At 40.7% G+C, this 24,092-nt stretch overlaps 1 protein-coding gene across 21 annotated transcripts in view; it reads left to right on the top strand.

Annotated features, from left to right (window-relative positions):
- NCOA2 (nuclear receptor coactivator 2) overlaps window positions 1-24,092 on the top strand; it is a 192,424-nt gene that overhangs the window by 119,837 nt on the left and 48,495 nt on the right. For all 21 annotated transcript variants that reach the window (XM_072999019.2, XM_078393819.1, XM_072999016.2 and 18 more), the window contains 3 exons: window positions 16,035-16,138; window positions 17,507-17,684; window positions 20,377-20,565. In XM_072999019.2, coding sequence (XP_072855120.2) covers window positions 16,035-16,138; window positions 17,507-17,684; window positions 20,377-20,565 — 471 coding nt within the window. The remainder of the gene's footprint in view (window positions 1-16,034; window positions 16,139-17,506; window positions 17,685-20,376; window positions 20,566-24,092) is intronic.

Here is a 24,092-nt window from a genome sequence, read left to right as displayed (position 1 = left end):
TCTTGAAATCAATGAAATGAATGGCCAGCCAATGCAAGGTGGCCAGCGTGGGGAAAATATGTTGGTACCTTTTCACTCCTGTAAGAAGTCTGGCTGCTGCATTTTGTACCATCTGAAGTTTCCGCATCAGTCTCAAAGGCAGCCCCACGTAGAGTGCATTACAGTAGTCTAATCTTGAGACTACGAGCACATGGACCAAAGTGGTGAGCACCCCCACATCAAGGTAGGGACACAGCTGGGCAATCCGCCAAAGGTGGAAATGTGTAGAACAGACCACTAATGACACCTGGGTCTTCATGGTGAGCACCGGGTCCAGATGTACACCCAAACTGTGAACCTCAGTCTTGGTGGTAAGAGTCACCTCTCCAAAGGAAAGAGAGTTTCCTTTGGAGGGTCAAGGGAGGAGGTGTTGGCAGAACAGTGGTCAAGCACTCTGTCTACCATGTCTGATGTCACAAGCTGAAAGTGGTTAAGTCTAATCGGGCAAGACAGAGCGCTGGACGTCTCAGCTCGATCAACTGTTTTCAAATGGGGGTAAGATCCCAGCTGATGGCCTCAACTTTTGATTTCTAAAAAGCTGCGAATTGGTGAGGTGAGATGCTAGTGGGAGGCCAGTCACTATGACCAACTCTGGATAAAATGCAAACTATATGGAAAAGTTCCGCCTGCTGGTTGGACGCTTTGCTTATCCAGACAGCGAAGTAAGATTGACTAGATTGGTAGAGGTTAGTCGTGATCTGACAACTATTTGATTATTTTCTGCCGGGTTCTGCCTTCATATGCGCTCTAGCCTTCTCTTATTTTGCATCATTGATTGCAGCTCTGGATTAAACCAGGGCAAAGGGCGATCTCTGCGCTGGAGAGGGCGTTTAGGTGCAATCGTGTCAACAGCCGTGGTGGCGGCGGCCAGACAGCTATCAGCCAGAGCCTCGACAGGAGTGCCAGTCAAATCAACTGGAATCCCACTCATTGTATCCTGGAATCCTATAGGATCTGATAACCTTCGAGGGCGGACCATTAAAACAGATCCTTGCTCCCCGCGGGGAGAGAGAGACCCTGCCAGGTTGTGTTCAATTAGGCAATGATCCGACCATGACAAGGGAACAGACACTAGGTCAGTCAGCATTGGAGCACACTCACTCTGCTCAGTGGAGAACACCAGGTCCAGTGTGTGGCCACCCATGTGGGTAGGGCTGTTGACATGTTGGGACATGTCCAAGGAGGCCATGGTCTCCAAGAACACAAGAGCTGGACCAGAAACCTCTGCCTCCGCATGCACGTTGAAGTCACCCAAGACCAAAAGCCTTGGGGACCCCAGCTCCACTAAGGAAATGGCTGGGTCCCAATCGACACATGGAGGGGGCCTCTAAACCCGATGTCATCAGAGCAGAGCACCTAGCAACCTGAAGGGTGTTTTTGCAGACAATGGCTAGTCCCCTGCCCCACCCCTCTAGTCTAACCTGATGTTTGACTGCATAACCAGGAGGGCAGGCAAGAGTCAGAGAAATGCCCCTTTCCCTGCCCATCCATGTTTCAGTTATGCATGCCAGATCTGCATCCTCCTCCATAATCAGATCTTGCATAATTTGGGATTTATTTGATGCAGATCTGGCATTCAACAACACCAGGTTTAGAGTGGAGGGCCGGCTGAGTTGACTACCTTGAGTCTGGCAGAAGGTCACAGTGCCAGAATTCAAGCATTTGTTCACCATTCTTCTAGAATGAATGGCAACAGCACCTACACCATATCTCCCTGTTGTTAAAAAGGCTTCCTCGGGGGGGGGGGGAGCCTTCCACTTCATGCTAACCAAAAAAGAAAAGAAAAACCCCAAAAGATTTAACAACTAAAGAGTAGCCAATAATTAGTAACATAATTAACAATCAAATCAAACAAATGTTCAAACAAAATAAAATAAACAAACCATAACATAATAAATGCAAATACATCAGTAACAATATACATGAACAAATTAAACAATTAAGACTATAACTCATATAGAATTATGCAAAAAGAAAGCAATTTAAGGAAAACTAAACAAAATAAAAAATAAAAAAGCATAGGCAAAAGGTCCCCCCATCACCCCTCCCTCTCCATTGCACTTAGATAACAGGGACTCATGTTATCTAAGTGCAAAGAATATGTTGCCATCAGTATTGGATTTGGTAAAAGAATATTGAAAGAAACCATCAACTCTGTCTTTAAGGAATCAAGAATTTATATAAAAGGACAAAAAAGCTGCAGTTATTTTCAAGCTTCCACAGCCAAATTAAGTCATTATGGAAGCATCCCAAACAAGGATGGCAGGACTCAATATAATAACAATAACTAAAGAAGGTATAAAAATTGATGCTTAGTTTCAGAGGCACAATCAGAGAAATATGTGAACACATTAAGATTATTGTTGGATCTCAGCCTTCAGATAAACCCCCAAAAGTCACATTTGAAACCATCAACATTTGTGATTTCAAATGTGACTTTGCCCTTTTTTCAACATTTTGGCGATCTCTCATTCATAGGGTTTCTCATAAGCTGGAGATGACTTGACGGTATGGGACAACAACAGCGACAAGACATTTGTAAAAAGCTTAAGTCATCAACTCGATATGGTAAAATGTCAGTCAAGGATGAAATTTTGTGTAGTTTGGTATAGTTACCACTGAATAAATGCTTCCATATAAATATAAGTGGGTAAATCCATTTTAAATACTGTGTTCTTAAGTTACTCTTGAACAGTTTAGATTTATTGCAAATTATAGCTCACTCTTCTGTTTGTACCTATATGATTCTTCTGTCTTCACTCTAATGAAATAAATCAGGTAAAATATATTGTAAGACTAATAGAATAAATGCTTTATCTAGACAAGGAGGTGTTTAGCATATGGCAAAATACTTTCAAACAAGGTATCAACTAAGTGTCTTGGTGTAAAGGATTTGATAGTTTTAGTGCAACCTTGGAGAAGATCCTTTTTCTTTTCCCCTTCCTACCTAAGTCACAGCTGGATCATAGAGAAAGGCCTCATCATTCAGTTGTGAGCAGGCTGGTAAGATAAGGAATGATCACTATGGCATTTTGTAGCTAAGCTGTTAAAGACTTTAAAGGCATCATTTATTCCTTCAATTTTCACAGAAATAATTTACAGCCACTGTGCATCTGGTATTGCAAGGTTCTATAAGGGGGAATGGGAGCCCACCAACATTTTTAGTGCTGCGTGTGGGACTAGTTGCCATTTCCTTTTAGTCCTATTCCCATATGAAGCACATTGTATTAATCCAGTCTAGAAGTGACAAGAGCCTCGTGGCGCAGTGGTTAAAATGCTGTACTGCAGCTAAAACTGTGCTCACGACCTGGGGTTCAAATCCCAGGTAGCCGGCTCAAGGTTGACTCAGCCTTCCATCCTTCCGAGGTCGGTAAAATGAGTACCCAGCTTGCTGGGGGGGCAATGTGTAGCCTGTATAATTAAAAAATTGTAAACCGCCCGGAGAGTGCTTGTAGCGCTATGGGGCGGTATATAAGTCCAATAAATAAATAAATAAATAAATAAATACATGTGTCATCATGGTCAGGTCTGACCTTAGGTTCAATAGGAGAATTGGGACCGTGTTCCTGTTTTGTAATATCCTTTTAAAAAAATCTCTGAGTACTCGTTATGATATGATTGGGCTTCTGTGAATACATATGACTGTCTAGAACAGTGGTGGTGAACCTTTTTGGGCCCACGTGCCCAGACTGGGGGAAAAAACCCAAAAACCAGTGGATGGTGTGCTGCAACAGTGGCGGTGGCAGACCCGAAGGACCCGGAACTGGAAGTGCTGAGCTGGAAGTGGCAGTGGAAGGGTGAATCCTGGCACAGAGGTGCCTCAAGGCCCCTCCACTGCCAGCACCAGTTACTCCAGATCCACCTGCCAAAGCGCCAGGACCAGCTGCAGCCACCTCCTGAGGTTGTGCTGCGTGGGGAGCCTGGCTTCCTGTAACATTTAGTTCGCAAATTTGGAGCCCGGATCATAAATATCCAGACATGTTCGCTCCTTAATTTTTTTCCTTTCCTTTTCCTTACTAGTCTTAATCATGCCATAGCATAATATCTGCACAGATGCTAACTATAATTTATGCTAATTGCAGGGGTCCTATTGTAACCACTGTTTGAAACTTGCATTTGAGATAGGTTTGCAACTCTTGGCTTGACAAAGTGAGTATGAATGCTGACTTAATTTCACAGTGTGTTAAAACAGTAGATGTTCTAAAGCAATATATTTTATGTAATCCAAACAAAATATTTCAAATTGTTTAAACTATCAGTTCCTAAATATATACAGTGGGCCCTTGACTTACGAATTTAATCCATTCTGGATGTCCGTTTGTAACTCGAAAAGTTCGTGAGTTGAAACCAATTTTCCCATAGGAATGCATTGAAAACCATTTAATCCGTTCCAGCTGGTTTTGGTTCTTAAGTCGAGCAGCGGTTTGTAACTCTAATCGTTAGTTCCCATAGGAACTAATGCAAAGCTGCTTAATCTAGGGGCAGACGTTTTTCTTTTTTTTCTTTTTTCCTTTTAATCTAAGATGACAGGTTAAAAAAAGGAAAGAAAAGAGGGAGGGAAGGAAGGAACAGACACCTTTTCAACAGAACACGTTGAAAAGCACATTTTCAGCCAAGACAAGCACATTTTTTGGGGGGGAAGGGGGCAGCAAATGAGAGAGGGAACAAGCACCTTTCAGACAACAGAACACCTTGAAAAACACTCCTCAGCACAAAAAGAGACATGGCTCTGAACTCCACTTTTAACCTGCTTGCAAGCAAGCTTTCTTCGCGACAGAATTCCTCAGCACAAAGAGAGACATGGCTCTGAACTCCATTTTTAACCTGCTTGCAAGCAAGCTTTCATCCCAGCAGAATTCCTCAACACAAACAGACACACACAGCAAAGATTCCAGCAAGCATGCCTCCATTGCAAAAATGCCCTCTGGGTCCACATTTTAACCAGAGAGATTCAGAACAGCCCCCCCACACACACACAGAAACACACACAGCAAGGAAAGATTCCAGCAAACATGCAGACATTTTAAAACTGTAAAAATCTACCCAGCAAGACCCATCAGAGTTCAGAACCCCCCCCACCTAGCCCTACCCCCCAACAAGCTGCAGAAACCCTGTGTAGTACTGTACTGTACAGTAAAGTAAAAACATACAGTATACTTACCCAGAACAGGCAGTCTCTCTGCTTAAAAAAAAGAATCTCATAAATAAAAAAATCCAAAAATCCAAAATTTTTTAAAAAACCAAAAAAAAAAATTTACACTGTACTGTACTGTCTGTACAGCACTGTACCAGTACCAGGCAGTCTGAAGACTGTCTCTCTATCCACTCTGTAACTGCTGGGAAGAATGAGGAAGCAGACAAGCATCCTCTTCGCTGGCCAACGGTTAACTGAAAGTTCAAATTTCGCGCTTTCCCCACCTCCCGCGCGGTTTTTTTTCTCGTAACTCGAACACAAGTTCGTAAGTATGGTCTATAGTTTTGTATGAGATCGGGTTCGTAACTCGAAACATTCACAACTAGGTCTGTTCGTAAGTCGAGGGCCCTCTGTACTGAATTTAAACATCTTTGTCTTCATCCTGCCCAAGGTTAAGAATAACTAACTACATGTGTATGTTATTTTCTAATTTCTAATTACTGTATTTTTCCGTGTATAAGAACACCCCCCCGCACTCCCCTCGCGCCACCCCCACGGCAAAGCGCCACTTTCAGAGGTGCATTTTCATTGCTGAAAAAGCCCCAGGAGGCTTCCAAAAGCAGCGCGGGGGGGTGGCAGGCCTGCCCCTACCACACCCCCACCCACCCCCACCATGGCAAAGTGCAGCTTTCAGAGGCTTTGGCAGTGCATTTACACTGCCTATTTAGCTGCTAGGGAAGCTTCAAAGAGCACCACGGATCAGCTGTAAGGCAGGGAGGGGGAGGGGCTGGAGCAGGAACAATGGCAAAATGGCCACCCGCTGTTTTCTGGAGGGATTCCTCGCTTACCGAGGCGGCGAAATGGCCACCCCTATGGAGGATCTTCACTGAACGGTGAGTTTTTGCCCCATAGGAATGCATTAAACAGGGTTTAATGCGTTCTTATGGGGTTTTTTGTTCCGTTTAGCAATGTTTCCGGATAGCGACGTTAATCCTGGAACGGATTAACGTTGCTATGCGGGGCACTACTGTAATAAAATAAGAAACAACAGTAATAATGTAGTTCAAGATGGAGAAAATAATCAGGTGGTGACAGGAGGAAAGCCTGCCTAAAGAGCCAGTTTTTAAGTTTGCTCTTAAAAACACCCAGCGAGGGAGCCAGACAGATCTCTGGGGGCAGACTGCTCCAAAGCCGAGGGGCCACTGCCAAGAAGGCCCATTTTCTTGTTCTTTCTCGCTGGGCCTCCCTAGGCCTTGTGCCCCTCAGATGCCCATCTTGGCTAGAATGAGTGATTCGGGTAGATCTAGGTGGGAGAAAGCGTTCCTAAATATCAAGTTCCTAAACCATTTGATCCGTGCTTTCCCCTTCTACTTTCTTGTGAAGAAAGTGGAGGGGAAAAGCAAGACTCATCAGAGTGCTTTGATTTCTGCTTTCCGCCTCCACTTCTTTGTGAGGAAAGTGGACAAGGAAAGCAGGGATCACAGCGCTTTAATCCTTTCACCCCTCCTTCCGTGTATAAAACAACCCTCAATTTGTAATCTAAAGATTTTAGACAAAAGTATCATCTTATACACTGAAGAATACGGTACCTTTGAGGGAAAAGTTCCTCTCAGAGGAGAAAACAGCAGGACTATGTGTCACCACCACTAGAAAAGTATTCTACAAACAATATTTGCAAAAAATCACAAACGAGTTATTTTTCCGCTTTTGAACATTTCTTAGATGAGCATGTTTTAAAAACTAATTTACATGACCAGTGACAAAAGTGAAAACAAGTCTGCTTTCTTTTCTGGCCTATCAAATTAGTAGAAAAAATAAGACAGAGCTAGAAATGTTACATTGTAGATATCTTGGGATTGGCTAATGCGACTGTCACTCTCCAGAGATTATGAGACAGTTTCTTTTGCTGACAAGGGGGCTGTATGCTAAGAAGGAAGTGAAACAAATCTCCACTCTTCTGGCAGATCTCAGTGAGTAAACAAGCTGGGAAATAGTTGTTGTTGTTTAGTCATTAAGTCGTGTCCGCTTTGTGACCCCATGGACCAGAGCACGCCAGGCCCTCCTGTCTTCCACTGCCTCACGGAGTTGGGTCAAATTCATTTTGGTTGCTTCGATGACACTGTCCAACCATCTCATCCTCTGTCGTTCCCTTCTGCTCTTGCTCTCACACTTTCCCAACATCAGGGTCTTTTCCAGGGAGTCTTCTCTTCTCATGAGATGGCCAAAGTATTGGAGCCTCAGCTTCAGGATCTGTCCTTCCAGTGAGCACTCAGGGTTGGTTTCCTTCAGAATGGATAGGTTTGTTCTCCTTGCAGTCCAGGGAAATAGTACAGCTGTGCTTTTCAAATATGCACTGCAGGAGATTTCAGCAAGCTGATGATATATCATGCATTAATGCTGAAAGGATAAACACATTTGGAGAGTGCAGGAAGGGCCTTGTGTTTTTATGTTGGCAGAATGCTTCCTAATGAATAAGAATGTGTTGCTGGCTTCACAGAGCCATATGGCAGCTTTTCTAATTTTAGTCCGGTACAGATGCATAATTCTCTGTTGTTTTACCTCCTAAAACCTTTCTATGATAATATGTATGTTTCCTTCTAATATTTTAGTTTTTAGCTGTAAAAGTGTGTGTTGATCCTTTACTCTGAAAATATGTGCTTGTAAAATATAGCTAGAATCTCTCTTTTACCTCCCCTGCTTTTCTGAATAAACATAGCTGAGGACAGCTCAGCATTCCTGCTGAGGCTTAAAAATAAATGGTATCTTACAATTTTATATGCCCTCTTATCAGATCTTAGGAAAATGACTGGCACATTCCTGCTGCTTAAAATATTGTGTTATAATTCTCATACATTCTCAATCAAACATGTTGTGTATAATGAAGTGAATGGAGTTGTTCTCCCATTATTTAATGAAGAGTATGCATAACTTTTAAATACTCTTAAATGTCTGAAATATCTATAGCTGGCAGCATTTTACAATTTTTCATTGCTGAAACACTGGTTTGTTATGACAAATACATATTTTATACTATGATCTTCGGTCTGAACATTTTGATTTTTGTCACCCAGTATTATGAATTTCTAAAATATGTAAGATAATGACATTAATATTTGTCTTAAGTACAAATAAATAATTTCAGCTACTGTAACTGTTATGATATGAATGTTGTCTTGTTTGAGGAAAGGTCTTCCTGGGTCTTTTCCTCTTTTTTCTTTTTATGTGTTGATGGCAAGCTGTTTTCCTCTCTTGAAGACATGATGACTCTACCTAAAGTCTCTGCAGGACCAGATATTTATAAAGTTGACAAAGTGACATCACAAAGTGTGGTTAAGGTATTGTTACCCGGTGTGGGGGTGCCATTCCCAAGGTTGCTAAGCCACATGGGTGTTGGCAATAGGGCTGCAGCTTTAATGAGAAACTGGGGAACAAACTGCACTGCATATGTTGCAGTTGCTTTTGTACTGTTCTACAAAAATCACCAATGATGCAAGTTACAACGACTCTGAAGAAGATATGAAATTGGACAACATCATCAGAAATGGAAGATGTAAGGCAGCTTCATCTAGCACTTTGTCAGCGGCTTGTGCTTAGAAAGCCAGTCCAGCAGATCAGTGACCAACGTCTGCCAGTTGGATATACTAGGGCAACAGTGGGAGCTTCTCCAGGCCACATGATGGTTGTCCAGCAACTTCTCTGATGCTTTGGCATGAGACTCTGGGAACGGAAGGGGTTAGGGTGGGGAATGAATGTTGGTTCTCTTTAAACCTTCAGTATTTTGATTGTGATCCTCAGCCCATAAGCATTTTAGTTGAAACGTCAGTGTTTTGGGATTCATTAAGCACTCCAAGATGTACAGAACCATCACCACAAATGGCCCGTCTGCTTACCCTTCTTCTCCCACTGTGAGCAACACTATAGGAAACTCAACAGCAGTTCAGTGCTGGGGGAGGATCCACCCCAGTAACCAAGACTTTGGTATGATACTGACAGCTGGTCCCTACCTCTGCACTATTAGGGAGCAGGCCAGGTAAGGTGGGGCTCATCAGCCTTGGAAGGCAGCCCATCTAGGAGAAGGAAAACTCTGATTTCAAGCCTCCATTATTTCAGCGACATGGAAAGGGGGGATTTGCTGCTTGGGTAACAGCCTATCCTCCATATTACTTTACCCAAGCTTTGTGCTCTGGAGAGGACACTCCAGCTTTGCATACAGTGTTGAAACAACACGGGAAGTAGCAGTTACTGGTTATAAGTCATTGCTCGATTGGCATAGAGCATGACGCCAGGGACTACTTCTGATGGTGGGAGAGGTCACTGCACCTCACTAGGTAGCTACCACCCGCCCTAAGCTGGGCAGCCCCCAGCCAGTAAGGTGCTACCTCGCCACAATCTGTTAACCTTATGGGGTGCGTGGAGTTTAGGGTGAAAGCCGACAAGCAGATTGATAACCCTGCACCATGCAACAATCATAAGAGAACTTCTGCCCTAAAGCTGGGCACCTGGAATGTACGGACAAAGACCCCTGGCTTTTCTGACTACGGCTTTTCTGACGACCTGCAGGAAATAGATGAAATGTGCAAGACAGCTGTCATCAACATGGAACTGATTAGACTGCAGATGGACATTGTTGCCCTGCAAGAGATCTGATTGCCAGACTCGGGATCTGTCAAAGAAAAAAATTCCTGTATGGAGAATTAGTGCAGGGAAATTGCCCAGAGGACCACAGCTGTGATACAAGGATATCTGCAAGCAGGATCTGAAGGCCTTGGGAATGGATCTTAACAGATGGGAAACCCTGACATCTGAGCATTCATCCTGGAGGCAGGCGGTGCATCACGGCCTCTCCCAATTTGAAGAGACCCTTGTCCAGCAGGCCGAGGCAAGGAGGCAGCACAAAAGCAGCAAAATTAGGGAGCTAGATGGGGTACAGATTGTATTTGTCTTCAGCGTGGAAGGGATGGTCACTCTCAAATTGGCCTTCTCAGCCACACTAGACGCTGTTCCAAGTCCTCCATACAGAGCATGATATCATAGTCTCTTGAGACTGAAGGATGCCTAATCAATGAGATATGTCCATTATCTTTCCCACTTCCTTTTTTTCTTAGAACTGTCGCAGTTAGATACCGTATTTTTCGCTCCATAAGACGCACCTTTCCATAAGACGCACCAATTTTTAAGAGAAGAAAACAGGAAAATATAATCTGTTTTCTTCGCTCCATAAGACGCACAGACTTTCCACCCCCCCGGTTTTGTGGGAAAAAAGTGCGTCTTATGGTGCGAAAAATACGGTATATTGTTTTAAATTATTCCCACAAATTACGTTATTTTAACTTTTATGACACTAATCTCACACCCAAACCAGACATTAACGATGTTTCTACTAAACCATGTGATTCTGTTTCTTTTTCAAGCTCTGTCTTTTAGCATCCTTTGCTACCTTTTGCAGTCCTGATCCACTGCCTGCAATTTGTGTTGCCATTTTTTATATACTTGATCACTTTTATGGCAATACAGATTGTAAGTATGGGCCATGAAATCTGAATCAGGATTGTAATGAAGGGCCCAAAGTTTGATTGGATTCACATGCTTATTTCAGAGATTTAAAAAGTTCACTAGTTAAGTCTTTAAAATTTAAAATGTAATTTAATCATCAATATGATGGCCACAGCTTTTTTTATTCTGCAGCTGTGCTAGATAAAATTATTTGACACACATAATAGCAGGAGTGGATTAAATAGAGTTGTACCTACTTTTCTTATTTAATATTGATGCTATCATATTAACAACAATGATATACTAATTTATTTATTTATTTTATTCAATTTATATTCCTCCCATCTGGTATATTCTACCACTCTGGGCGGCTGTGATAGGATATTCTATGAATGTCAGAAAATCAGGAGTGCATTCTCGACTAGCTTTTCTGCAGTCCCAAAATGTATGTAGTATAGACCTTTTAGACTTCTGAAATCACGGGTTACACTTTTTTTTTCATTTGCCGATTCATTCTTCAATTTAAACTTTCATTCGCCAAATAACTATTTTTGGCTATATTTTATGTATATTGATAAGGGAGTAGACTCAATTAAAAAGTGAGGGCAATCACAAGGGACACACACTCTCTTTGTCTCCCATTTGTTTTCTCTACTCAACCAGGCAGGTCTTTTCTTTCTTTGTTCTTATAAAAGTGTTGAATAATTTAAAATTATGGACTTATGTGAAATACAGATACAATTAAAAACAAATTTAAATGTTAATTAGACAATTTCTGACCATAAACAGAATACTTCCATAATGTTATCTTGGTCATAATAGCGTTATCGTGGCCATCTTTTTTTTGTACACATGGTGGGGCATAAATTACATACACAAAAGCTGCACTGATTGAAAATTTCCAGTTAAAAAAATGTCCTGTATCCAGATAGCCCCATTTTACCATCCCTGTTTCCCCTTCTCATTTTCTCACGCGCCTACCATTTCTAAAGATACACATACATTACACTTCTCCCATACAGATGAGCTGTGGAGGCATCCTCCCTATTACAGTGCACTGGGCTGGAAATGAATTTTAGAAATGTCTGTTCATTTTCTACTGTAAAAATAGAATTGTAATGTATATTTCTTTTTACTGTGTTACAGGTTTAATTACTCACAGGTATCAGAAAGCAGTGAAGATCATAAGCCTTTTGTAGTATAGCTTTAGTTTCATAATGAATGCTTTATGTTTCCTAAGTCACAGATGTTATGTAACTGTGAGCAGACTTGTTTTTGATTCAGTATTTATTATCAGTGTGGGACCTCTGGTTGTCCACATATGTAGGAAGTGTGAACGGTTAATGGAAGACACACAGCCTTTAATAAGCTTTGTTTTGTCATTTATTCTGAAAATAAATGTGTGTATCTCACATATATTTTGAGCAGGAATCGTTTACTTTTCATAAAAGGAACACGTTTTAAAATATCTTCATTTAGATCTTATCAAAATAGCAATAAAAAAAGTTCCTTGGAATTCCAGGATTTATTTATTTATTTGTTTGTTTGTTTATTTTATACCCCACCTATCTGGGTATCATAGGATTACACTATGTTTTAGAATTTATGATTGCATCTTATTCAGCCCATCAAACCAGAATAGTAATGAATATAAACTAGACTTCAAGAAGGTGTTTTCTTGATTATTCTGAAACCCATGTGTTTCAGTGCATGTTGTTCCCTGTTCACCTGCATACTATAAGGGAAACCAAAGTGCAAATTCTGCAATCTACATAATTAAAGTACTGACAGAAAGGTATCCAACACTACTTGTGATTTTTTAATAGCAATGATTTCCTTCAGAATTCACGTCTTGATTTTGATTGCATCTGTATTCATGCAAGTATGTGTGTAGTGTGGTTGGAACTGATACAGTCATGGAATATATAAATGGCATGTCTTGAATGCAGTGTTTAGCTAATTGTAACATGTTGCATGTGAACAGTCTTTGTAGAGCTCACAAAATAATGATTTTGTCAGAATTTCAGGGTGTTGACTAGAGAAAATTACAAGGAAAACAATTTTGGAGTAACTTCATTGTCTATTTATCACTTTATTAGTTTTGATCTTTATTGGTATCTGGTTTGCATTGGTTCAGGACAACTTAAGTTTAGCCTTTCCCCATAGAAGCTTTTTATATTTCTGCTCTTCTCTATTCCATTTTCCTCCCGTGCCAAGATTACTTTGGAAGGATCAAGATGAAAAACACTTTCTGGGATTTCTTCTTCCTTGCACCTGGATTTTGGACTGGAGACTAGGAGCAGTTTTCTTTAAGATTAGGGGTCTATTTGGCAACATTCCCTCTAATTTTCAGCCCTGCTGGGTGGGGCTCCGGCCCCGCATGCAGATGACTCTGCTCCCCCTACATGTGACTCTGCCCTCCACAGGGTTCTGTCATGACCAGAACCAAAGGGACTGGAAATCATCACTGTGGGTGCATGGAGGAGGCCTGCGCAACGGGGGTGGAGTCATGCACAGCTACTCGGTCATGCCCTGTGTTCTGCTTTTCTACTCATCTTGGTGGTGTTCTGTGTTTGTTATTTTAAAGCACACATTTAAAGAATGTAACCTGCTTTGAAGACCTTTAGAGGTGAAAGGCAGAATAAAAATATATAAAATACGGCCTGTAAATAAATACATGAAAAGTGTTTGCTGTTCTTCAAACAAAATGGAATACCACATTTTGTTTGTATTTAAAATCATTGCATTTGTGCCAACATTACGTTGTGAGAGCACATGCCTTCTCCCTCCTCTGAGGTACCCAAAAATTGGCTTCTGGGGGATTTCAACTACAAAAGGGGTTTTGGGGGCACAGAGGCAGGTAGTGAGAAGAGGGAATTGTTTCTTCCTGGCTTCTACCATTCTGTTATTAGAGGTCTACAGTTGAATTCTTCCCCTCATTCATCCAGATAGATGATTATTCTGATTGTCTGTGAATATAATTTGGTTGAATATCCACTAGGCATGTAGACTTTTGCCTAGCCTTCTTTACATGTACAGTGGTGCCTCGACTTACGAACACTTCTGCTTACGACCATTTCGAGTTACGACCAGCTTTGGCCGCAAAATTTTGCTTCTACTTGCAACCAGAGCTTCCACTTATGAACAGAAAAAGGCAGGGGGGAAAGGTGGGAAATTCAAATTTCTAACTGTAGGTGGCAACGAGGCTGCTTCTTTGTAGCTCTTTCGCCCCAGCAGTTAAAGTGTACATTGGAGGAGGCTTCGGACTGCCTCCTTCTGCTTCTGCTTCTGTGTGTGTGTGTGTGTGTGTGTGTGTGTGTGTGTGTGTGTGTGTGTGTGTGTGTGTGTGTGTGTGTGTGTGTGTGCGTGCGGCATGCGTGCGTGCGTGCGTGCTTGTGCGCGCGCAGGGAGGCTTCGGGCTGCCTGGTAAAGGTGCTGTTTTCTGCTTTTTAAAAACTGTTCTGGATGTTTTTGCAGCGTGGTTTTGAGCTGGGAGGGTTATGTTTCTGTGCTGTGATGTATCTTGGGGGTTGGTTTGTTTTTTGGTTCCCCCCTTTCCGATGGATTTGGGGGTTTTTTGTTGCTTTTTGGAGTGTTTCTTTCCCCATTTCTGATGAGTCGGGGGGTTTGGTTGCTTTTTGGGTTTTTTCCCTATTTCCGATGGGTCTTGGGGGTTGGTTTGTTTTTTGGCTTCCCCCATTTCTGATGGGTCTTGGGGGGTTTGGTTGCTTTTTGGATTCCCCCCATTTCTTGCATGCTCCCCTTGCTTTTTCCTTTGTTTTCTTTGCATTTCCGACCTGCCCCCTTTGTTCTCTGTGCATTTCCAATCTGCTCTGTTTGTTTTCTGTGCATTTCCAATGGGTCTTGCACGCTTGATTGCTTTTCTCCTCCCCTCCTTCGGCCGGAAGGGATTAATCGCGTTTCCAATGAGTCTTGCAGTGATTTTTTTGGGGGGTGATTTTTTTTTTCTTCAGCCGGAACAGATTAATTGCATCTCATTGCATTCCTATGGGAAATGGTGCTTCGATTTATGACCATTTCAAGTTACGTCCATCTTCTGGAATGGATTATGGTCATAAGTCGAGGCACCACTGTATCCAAAAAGCACGGAACTCGTAAATGCCTCAAACAGTTTTAAAATTCTGGTGGTAAGTAGATCTCTTAAATTAATAGTAATAATTCTGTGATGATTATCTTTACAAGTTATTGATTGGCACACTATGTAAATAGCAGAGTTTACAATCATTTTGATGTCACTTGTAAGGCATGCATATCTTATGATTGTTCTGCAGCAGAAAATAAAATAACATCCATAGCATACCCATCTATTAGTAGTACTGTTATTCAAGATTGTGTTTAACCAAGCAAGATGTCTTCTAATGCAGTGGTTCCCAGCCTTGGGTAACCCAGGTGTTCTTTGACTGCAGCTCTTAGAAACCCCAGCCAGCATAGCTGGTGGTGGAGGCTTCAGAGAATAGCAGTCCAAAAACACCTTGGTTACCCAAGGTAGCGGGAACTACTGATGAATAAAACGGATATGTGAAATGTTGTCATGTTGTGAGCTGCCCTGGATTGCATCATCATGATAAAAGAAGGCTGCTGAGAGATTTGAAAGTAAGAAAAAGAGCATGGAGGCATAGCACACTATCCTACTACTTGCTGCTGATCCATCTCCTTGTTTCAGGAATATATGTTTATCTAACATACGTATAAGTGCCTTTACAGGTAAAACTCTCAAGGTAGTTCCAAGGTGAAAGTATAAATAGCAATTATAAAACATCTAGCTATAAAATATACAAAAATTAAATTAATAATCCCAACTGGAAGTCAGCAGTCCAATAACACATCTCATGAAGAAGCCACCAGAAAAATCAAATGTGTGTGATATTTCAAATGCAGTTTTTACTTGACAGAGTAAATATTTTAAGTACATTTTCCCTTGCTTATCTAATTTATGCTTTTTGCATTCATGGCGTAGGCTTATTCTTTTTGTACATATAAATTCAGCAGGAAAATTTTGAACTTTTCCTAGGCATTTATGCTTTTCTAAAGACCTGCAAAATTAACGTGGCCCAAAGTATCCCAAGTGTTAATGCAGGGTATAAGCACAGTACCACTGTATGAATGGCTGACTCTCTTTTGCTTGCCAAGTTAATTCCACTTAGGAATGGACACATGAGAAGGGCATCTGATTAAACTGTGGGTAACCATTGGGATTGTAGCAACTGAATAAGTCGGACCATCATGACTAGTTCCATCTCAGCGTGCTGTGTGTGTTTTTTACTATAATTAGTAGCAGACACAATCATCTTAAACAGCTCTGCTATGTTCTTTTCTTCATTGTGTGTTTTGTCTTTTCTATGTGCAGAAAAAGCAGCAGCAGCCAATGAAGATGAAGTGCAGAAAGCTGATGTGTCATCTACAGGACAGAGTGTCATTGACAAGGATGCTCTTGGACCAATGATGCTTGAGGTGATGTGCATATGAATTTCTATGTTTGGTATTATTTACTGTATCTTGGTAAGATTCAGCTAAAAAATAACAATACAGTTTTTAACTGAGCTTTCTCTAATTTCAGCCCCGTCCCCCAAAAGTCTTGTGGGTATATGAAGAAAGGTCACATTTTAAATTTTAAAAAACATGAAGTCTAAACCAGAATATAAATTGTCTTCTGTTGCTACATATTTTTTTGAGAAAGGATCTGTTGCAGTTTAGTTATGCTAAATCTTAGATATCTCCTTTTTTCCTGTGGGCAGCTAGGAGAGAGTGTGTGACTCCTGAATTAGTGTCAGAATGCATGCATATGAGTGCACATGTATGAACACTATCAATTAGTTATATCTCTAATATTAATATTCTTAGAATGAGAAACGTATTATAATTGCTAATCTTTACTAAGATGCCTGCTTGATTTTTCTACTGTCTGGGCTGAAATTAGAAAAATCAGTGTGGTGTGGTGGATAGAATGCCAGATCAGGACCCAGGAGACTTTGGTTCTAATCCCCACTCAGCCATCAGATAGTGGCGATAATGAACTACCCCTTGAACATCTCACAAACCTCAAGAACCTTAATAGGGTTACTATAAGTTGCAACTTGACAGAACATGACAACAGCAGACTAAAATAATTTAAGTTGCAAATACTGCATGTGGCCTTGTGAGTTTTCTTATTAGCTCAGTTGTTCATATGGTTAAAATTAAGCTGTAAATATCAGGCCCATATCTTCTCTACCTTCTGCCTAAAACCTTATATTAGTGCCTCTCCATGGTCCACATACACTGTATGTATTAAAAAGTAATACCCAATGACAAACAGGATTTATTCTGATGTAAGTTTAGGGGTGCAGCTGTGTGTGTTTGTGTGTGACATTTCAAATGCAGTTTTTACTTGACAGAGTAAATATTTCAAGTACATTTTCCCTTGCTTATCTAATTTATGCTTTTTGCATCCATGGCGTAGGCTTATTCTTTTTGCACATATAAATTCAGCAGAAAAATTTTGAACTTTTCCTAGGCATTTATGCTCAGTCAGGCTTGCGTTGGTGCAGTATATGTTGCTAAGCAACACAGTTCCTTTTCTTAATGAACATTTCATATTGTTCTGAAAAATATTCTAATAGGACAACTGCTTTCTCCCTTCCTTGCCCTTAATAAAGAAATAAACTAAAGGCAGTGGGTTGCTTGAAGGATTAACATGACAATTAACAAATAAAGTGTGTTTTTCTCTCTCTCTGATTTGATCCAGTGTTAAGAGAATTTAGGAGATAACAGCATTACTGATTTTTGTCTTTACAGAGTGTCAACAAAATGTTTAAAATATTTTATTTTCTAAACTTTCAGGCCCTTGATGGTTTCTTCTTTGTAGTGAATCTGGAAGGTAATGTGGTGTTTGTATCGGAGAATGTGACACAGTACTTAAGGTACAACCAAGAAGAGCTGATGAACACAAGTGTATATAGCATCCTGCATGTAGGGGACCACAATGAATTTGTCAGAAACCTTCTGCCAAAATCTTTAGGTACAGTGCTCAAAAATACATCTTGTGTTATTGTGTGTGTTGTATGTGTATGTGTTTTAATTTGTTGGGATGGTAATTTCTTAATTTTAATATCATATAATTTAATTATTAGATGTTTTTGTCACCTAATGGACCTTTGCACTGATTAATTACTTTTGTCTTCAACTTGGCACATCACTTTGATTTTAGTTACCTTTAGTTTATATCACTATAATTCAGATCATGAGAGTAAATCATGAATAGTGTTATTTTTCCTATATTAAAACTAATCAGTGACACCACATGAGGATTGTAATGTATAAAAGTAACTATTTAGTGACAGAAGATTGCCACAGTACTGGAAATACAGTGGTGCCCTGATAGACAATTACCTCGCAAAACGGTTTATTCGCTAGATGATGAGTTTTTGCGATCGGTATAGTGCTTCACAAAACGGTGTTTCCTATGGCGATTTTCGCTGGACAATGTTTTGGTCCGTGCTTTGCAAGACTTTTTTTCGGGACCGTTTTTCGCAAGACGACGATTTTGACAGCTATGTCCGCGAATCTCAAAACGGTTTTCCTATGGGCAATTTTCGCAGAACGAGAATTTTCCCTATTGGAATGCATTAAATGGATTTCAATGCATTCCAATGGGGAACCACATTTAGCAAGATGTTTTCGCAAAACAGCGATTCTTGCAGAACGAATTAACATCTTGCGGGGGCACCACTGTATATCCCAGGTACAGCCTTTGTTCCTGTGTGGGCTTCCCATACTCTGTGTTTTTTTTGGTTTAGATTTTTTGGATAGTTGAAAACAGTGCAGTTCCTGCATTCCCAAGTTGGAGTGGACTTGCAGTGTGCCCAACAATTCTAAGCTAGGGGACAATTGTTAAACTTTGAAAGGCACTATTTCCCTCCCACACCTGTTTTAAATATCTGTTGACAGAAGATTTACGTGAATCATTGACTGCAGTCCCACCACCACCAATGCTGTCTATCCAGTCAGATCTTTGGATGAAATATTGACAAGACTTAAAGGGTGCTTGGAATGGAATGTCTGAGAAAACAGTAAATTGTGACTCAAATCCTGTTCCATGGATTAGGTATCATAAGGCTAATAGCATCATTAGCTACAGTGATGTTTTGGAAATAAAATATTTTTGATTCTACTTTCCACCATCACCCCATAAGGTCTGGAGGCTTCTGTAGATTCCCTTTCATCATTGGGGTGCTGGGGGGGGATGTGGCAGTGGCAAAGGACAGGACAGGGAAAAAAGGAATTATGGAAAATTACTGCTGTCGGTAAAATCATCCCAGCAGCAGTGATTTTTGGTAATTAAAGTTTCTTCCCATCATCCGGCCCCCTAGTGATGAACAGAATTCCGCAGAAGCGTAATGACCCTTGTGGGGGGAGGGGGAATGGGAATTGGAAATGTTTTATGTATGAAAAATCATTGTGGCTGATGATGTCATCAACCTTACATGGTGTAAGTTACAGAACAGGATTTCAGCCAGTATTTAATAAATCCTGGCAACTTATAATGAAGACAAAATGGAAGATGGGTCATTTATAATGTTGCTTCCTCTGGGTGTCTCAGGTAAGAGTTAGAGGCATGCTCTTTAATAAATATAGGGATATTCACACAATAAACTGATAAATCTATGGTCGTTGCTAGCATTTGTGTGTCACTCAGAAGATAAGTGTTTGGGAAACTTAGTACAAGCATCAGGTAGAGATACAGTTGTCCCCAAAGCAACAGTCAGTGCTCTGTAGAAATAGTCATATGTGTGTATATATATTATATTATGCCTTTTGCTTTTTGTGGTGATGTTTCTGACCCTTGCATGTTAACTCCTCATCTGCTTATGTTTCTAGTATTCCTTTCAGATACAGGTAATGTATCTGGCTTTCTGTTCTGTTTCAACTCTTATGAGTCTTTAATATATAATATTTGCATAATTTGTTCATGGACCAGATATCCTGAGTTAGAAACTGTAGTTCATTTCTTTTTTTGTTTGAGATACTTAATGTTTTACACAGCCCTTATACTCCTGGCCAGTTAATAAGTTCCATTTAAAGAAACTTTGTGGCTGGAAACAATTTTCATTAAGTTAATGCAATGCTGTTGCAGTTTGATTCTCGTTCTCTGTCTATTGTAGGGAAGTCATTTTTATTTATGAAAAACTCATAACATTGGGCAGAATCCTGTTGCCTAGCATATTGAATTAATTGTGCTACACTAGGCCCATTGAATCAGTGGAGATTTGGTGAGTCAAATCCTCCCTAAGCCCAGTAATTCAAATGGACTGATTCTAACTGCAATTTACTACAGCACAGCAGGTTTCAGTTAAAGTAGGCCCATTTGAATAAATTGAATTTACAATGGAGTTGACTCAGTAAATTCCCATTAGTTCACTGGGCGTACTGTAGTGTGATTACCTACTCTCTGCAACATAATTTTAGCACAATAAATAATAAACATAATGAGTGTTTAATTTGTAGGAAGTATATAAGTCAAAATGTTGCAAACTAACAACTGTTAAGTTAGCAGACTTATTTAACTGATGCAGATATTGACCATAATTATGTATTGTTGACATGGATATTCATCCTGTCCTTTCCTCAGTAGCTAGATTACCTTTAAATATGGCCAGTCAGAATATGTTGGTTATCACCTAACTGTTATATATAATCTTTGCTTTATTTAGTGAATGGGGGACCTTGGTCTGGTGAAGCTCCTAGGCGCAACAGCCATACTTTTAATTGTCGAATGTTGGTAAAACCTGTGACTGATTCTGAAGAAGAAGGTCATGATAACCAGGAAGCACATCAGAAGTATGAAACTATGCAGTGCTTTGCTGTTTCTCAACCAAAGTCCATCAAGGAAGATGGTGAAGGTAACCAAAACATTCATTTTCCTTTTAAGTCTTTCTTAAATAAAATAAACTTCCTAATTAAGGCTAATTTATCCAAATCTCTTTCATTGATGTTGTATTTGTTCTGTAGTCTCTAGTCACCAGTGTTTTTTGGTTGTATACCTACCAGGCTCTTTAAAGGGCCACAAAGACTTTGTATCAGGGCTAGGGACCTTGTGGCCCTGCAAATATTGTTAGATTTCAGTTCTAGTTAGCTCCAGCTCTTTGGCGGTGATAGATGATGGTAGATTGTACTTCATTAGTATCTGGAAGGAGGTAACTACTTCTTTGCTAATGTATAACCTCTGACTTGCAGAGTATCTCATTAGCATGTATGGTAGTTGGGCTTCTTGTCTTAAGTTGTATAACAATTGTCAGTGATTGAGTATTTGCAAATATTTATATGAACAGAGTTTGCTTACATGAAGCATATCTTAGAAATTACTGTATCAAAGCTATTTTTATGTGCTCCAAAGCTAATTTTTGTTACTGAAAGGTACTAAAAATGTGCTTAGAATTTAGAGTATATGTCGGTCAAGTTGTAGTGGGTTGCTGTAGTGGAGACAACAAGCAGATTTTGCCCATTGATTGATTGCTTTAGTGCCTATCAGATAGGTTATTGTTTCTTCCTTTTTTTGCTTGTTTTGAGCTTCAAATATTTCATCTTATAAATACCTGAAAAGTGCATTTACATGACTTGTGTTTTCAGTAGAATATATGCCCTGCAATATTCCAAATGTGTGCAGTATACTAGTGTGAAAAATAACAAATGCAACTACTTGATTTTTAAAAATACATAAACTTATTTACATTTATTGATAATATAATTTTGTTTTAAATCCAAAAACCATGTCACAATGCTTTTGCTATCACTAAATTGAAGATACTAGGAACTGGAAGGATTTCAGCCTGTGTATAGTGTGCGTTCCTCTAGTCTATTTAGAAACCTGTTGGCCTTTAGGGCAGCTGGCCAAAAGCTGACCCATAATGTTTTAACACCCTGAGACCATTTGGGTAATGCTTGAGGACTATTTTTTAGATGCCTCTCAGGGGTAAAACAGAAGTTACAGTGACCACTAACATTAAAAATTGAGATTAGAAGCTTTGTTATACAGTAGTTATGTGCTCTAATAGGGTTTTCCAGGTAAGCATTGGAAGTTCCAAATTAACTTGGGGTTTTGTTTGTTTGTTTGTTTAAGTTATTGGCAGATAAGCATGGGGTTCCTTTGCAAGCTGACTAGTCATAAAAGATTTGAATGATTACCTATTTCAGAGAGAAAATACTTTGTCTTCTTCTAGTTACAAAACTAATATAATGTCCAATTCTGTCCGAGTGTAGTATTAACTACACTCACACTTCCTCTTCTGGAAAGTGTTACAGTGAATGCCTGAAGTCTTGGTCTGCCCCTCCCAAAAGAAGGGGGCATAAGCAACAGGGTAAGAGTTCTTGCTTTGAGTTGCATGGGAACAGTATTGTTGACCCACTGATGGAACTGGAGTTCAGGGGTTTAGAGAAGAGTTGTTTTGAAGATGTCCATAGTCAGGGAGTTTCAGACTCTTCACTTTTAATTGTCCACTGAGGATTCTGTCTGGATTAAATAGATCTCACATGCAAATATTGAAGACACAAATTCTTCTTTGTGGCCTCTTATGTATTCATACAATGGGTGTTTTGTGCCTGTGCAGACAATCCTTCAGAATGTTCCAGAGCCTAGGCTTGTGTTTCCAGTACATATAGCGTGAGCTCTACCTCTGCACCTTAGTTCTTTCCTTTCCACTAGGAGAGGAGCCTCTCTACTTTTCTCATAGTAGAACTTTTCTTTTTCCTGTTCCCTCTTTCTTTTGTTAATAGCTATTAAGTAGCGGGCAGGCAGAAAGAGGGAACTTTTTTTAGAGTTTATTTAGTGTGCTTTCCTTTTCCAATTCCTCCCTTCCTCCCCGCCCCCTTTTTTCTCCCCCCCCCCCCTTATTTCCTCGGAGTTGATGAAGCTTTGTTCTGGCTGTGGATCTAAAATTCCACAGTCAGACAGCCATACCCAGTGTTTATTTTGTTTGGGTGAAAGGCATCTCATCCTGTCCTGGACTTTACCAAATTAACCTTAAAAAGCAGGCAGTCCAGACTGAAATACCATCTTTGGGAGCAATCCGTCAGCTCTTTCACCTCATTCTTTAAAGCTCCTTGAAAAATTCCTATGGCAGGGTTGGAGAAACAGCTTCCTTTCACACCTGAGGTGAATGATCAGTCAGTATCCAAGGCTTCCCCGAAATTGAAACAAAATACTGACTTCCCAACTAAGAAGTGGAAGAAACTCTCTGAAACTGACAGTGACAAGCCTCTCCCCCTGCCACCTCAAGTAGCAAAAGTGCTCACTCCTGCATTCCCTACTGTGGATGTACCTGCCAAACAGCCTAACCCCATCTCAGTGGGGTCTATGCCAGAGGGAGTACTGCCAAGCTCATCAATACGCAGCATGCCAATGTTGTCTCCTAAGCTACTGACTCCAAGACTGTCACCATGAAGCTGGTGTTCCTCCAACTCCCTTATACTGGAGAAGGTGGCACAGGAGCCCTGATTGTTGAGCTCTCCCTCCCCCCGAAACCATCTTGACCTCACAGACTCCCCTACTCATTGGAAAATCGGTGCTGTCTCCATTCACTCTTTGCAATCAGGGGACATACCCCCTTTCCAGCATGAGATTTCAGTCTCTCCATGTTGAGACCATTATCGGCCTCAAGATCCAGATTATGGCCTCAGACTGTCGGTTTGAGACCTTCCTGCTCTCACTCACAGTCCCCTCGATACCGCTCCCAGTATCATTCACTATCACAAGTTTAGGCGCAGGATCGACTTTTTCTATTCTCCATTCTTCTGTTCCCTGACTACTTCTATAGAAACAGGGACTGACATTTGTTCCCCTGCAGGCACACACAGTATTGTTCACCTGCCCCCTCTCCTCAATTTTGAGACTATCCAAGCTCATCTCCACAACCTCAATACCATCAGGCTACAGCACCTCATGCTTCTGCTACCACAGTCCACTCTAAATCCATTTTGCAGTCACTATTGTGGTTGCAATCAGCAGTGCTGTGACACTAATGGAAGAAGGATACAAGATAAATGAATGAATGAATGAATGAATGAATGAATGAATGAATGAATGAATGAATGAATGAATGAATGAATGAATGAATGAATGAATGAAAATCTCAGCGCACTGGGTCTTGCTGTGATACCGAGCATCAGCCTCACAAACATAAATGAAAGAAACACCATCTAACTACTCATCAACCTCCTCTCAATATTGTCCCATTGCCACCTCTGGACCCCAGTCTTTCATTTCCCTTCTCTTCAGGGCAGTTCCAACTGACTTCAACTCCATCCGTTGACCCACCTCTGGATGAACATGACGATTCACTCTCACACACACTCGCACCTACAATATAAGACGACGGTCCATCCTCCAATTCCAACAGTGACATGGCACACAAACCTGAGGCACCTCCCCCCC

Source organism: Pogona vitticeps, chromosome 4, assembly GCF_051106095.1.
Source record: "Pogona vitticeps strain Pit_001003342236 chromosome 4, PviZW2.1, whole genome shotgun sequence".
Taxonomy (NCBI): domain Eukaryota; kingdom Metazoa; phylum Chordata; class Lepidosauria; order Squamata; family Agamidae; genus Pogona; species Pogona vitticeps.
Note: the sequence above shows the minus strand (reverse complement) of the source record. Positions and strands in the feature narration are given on the sequence as shown.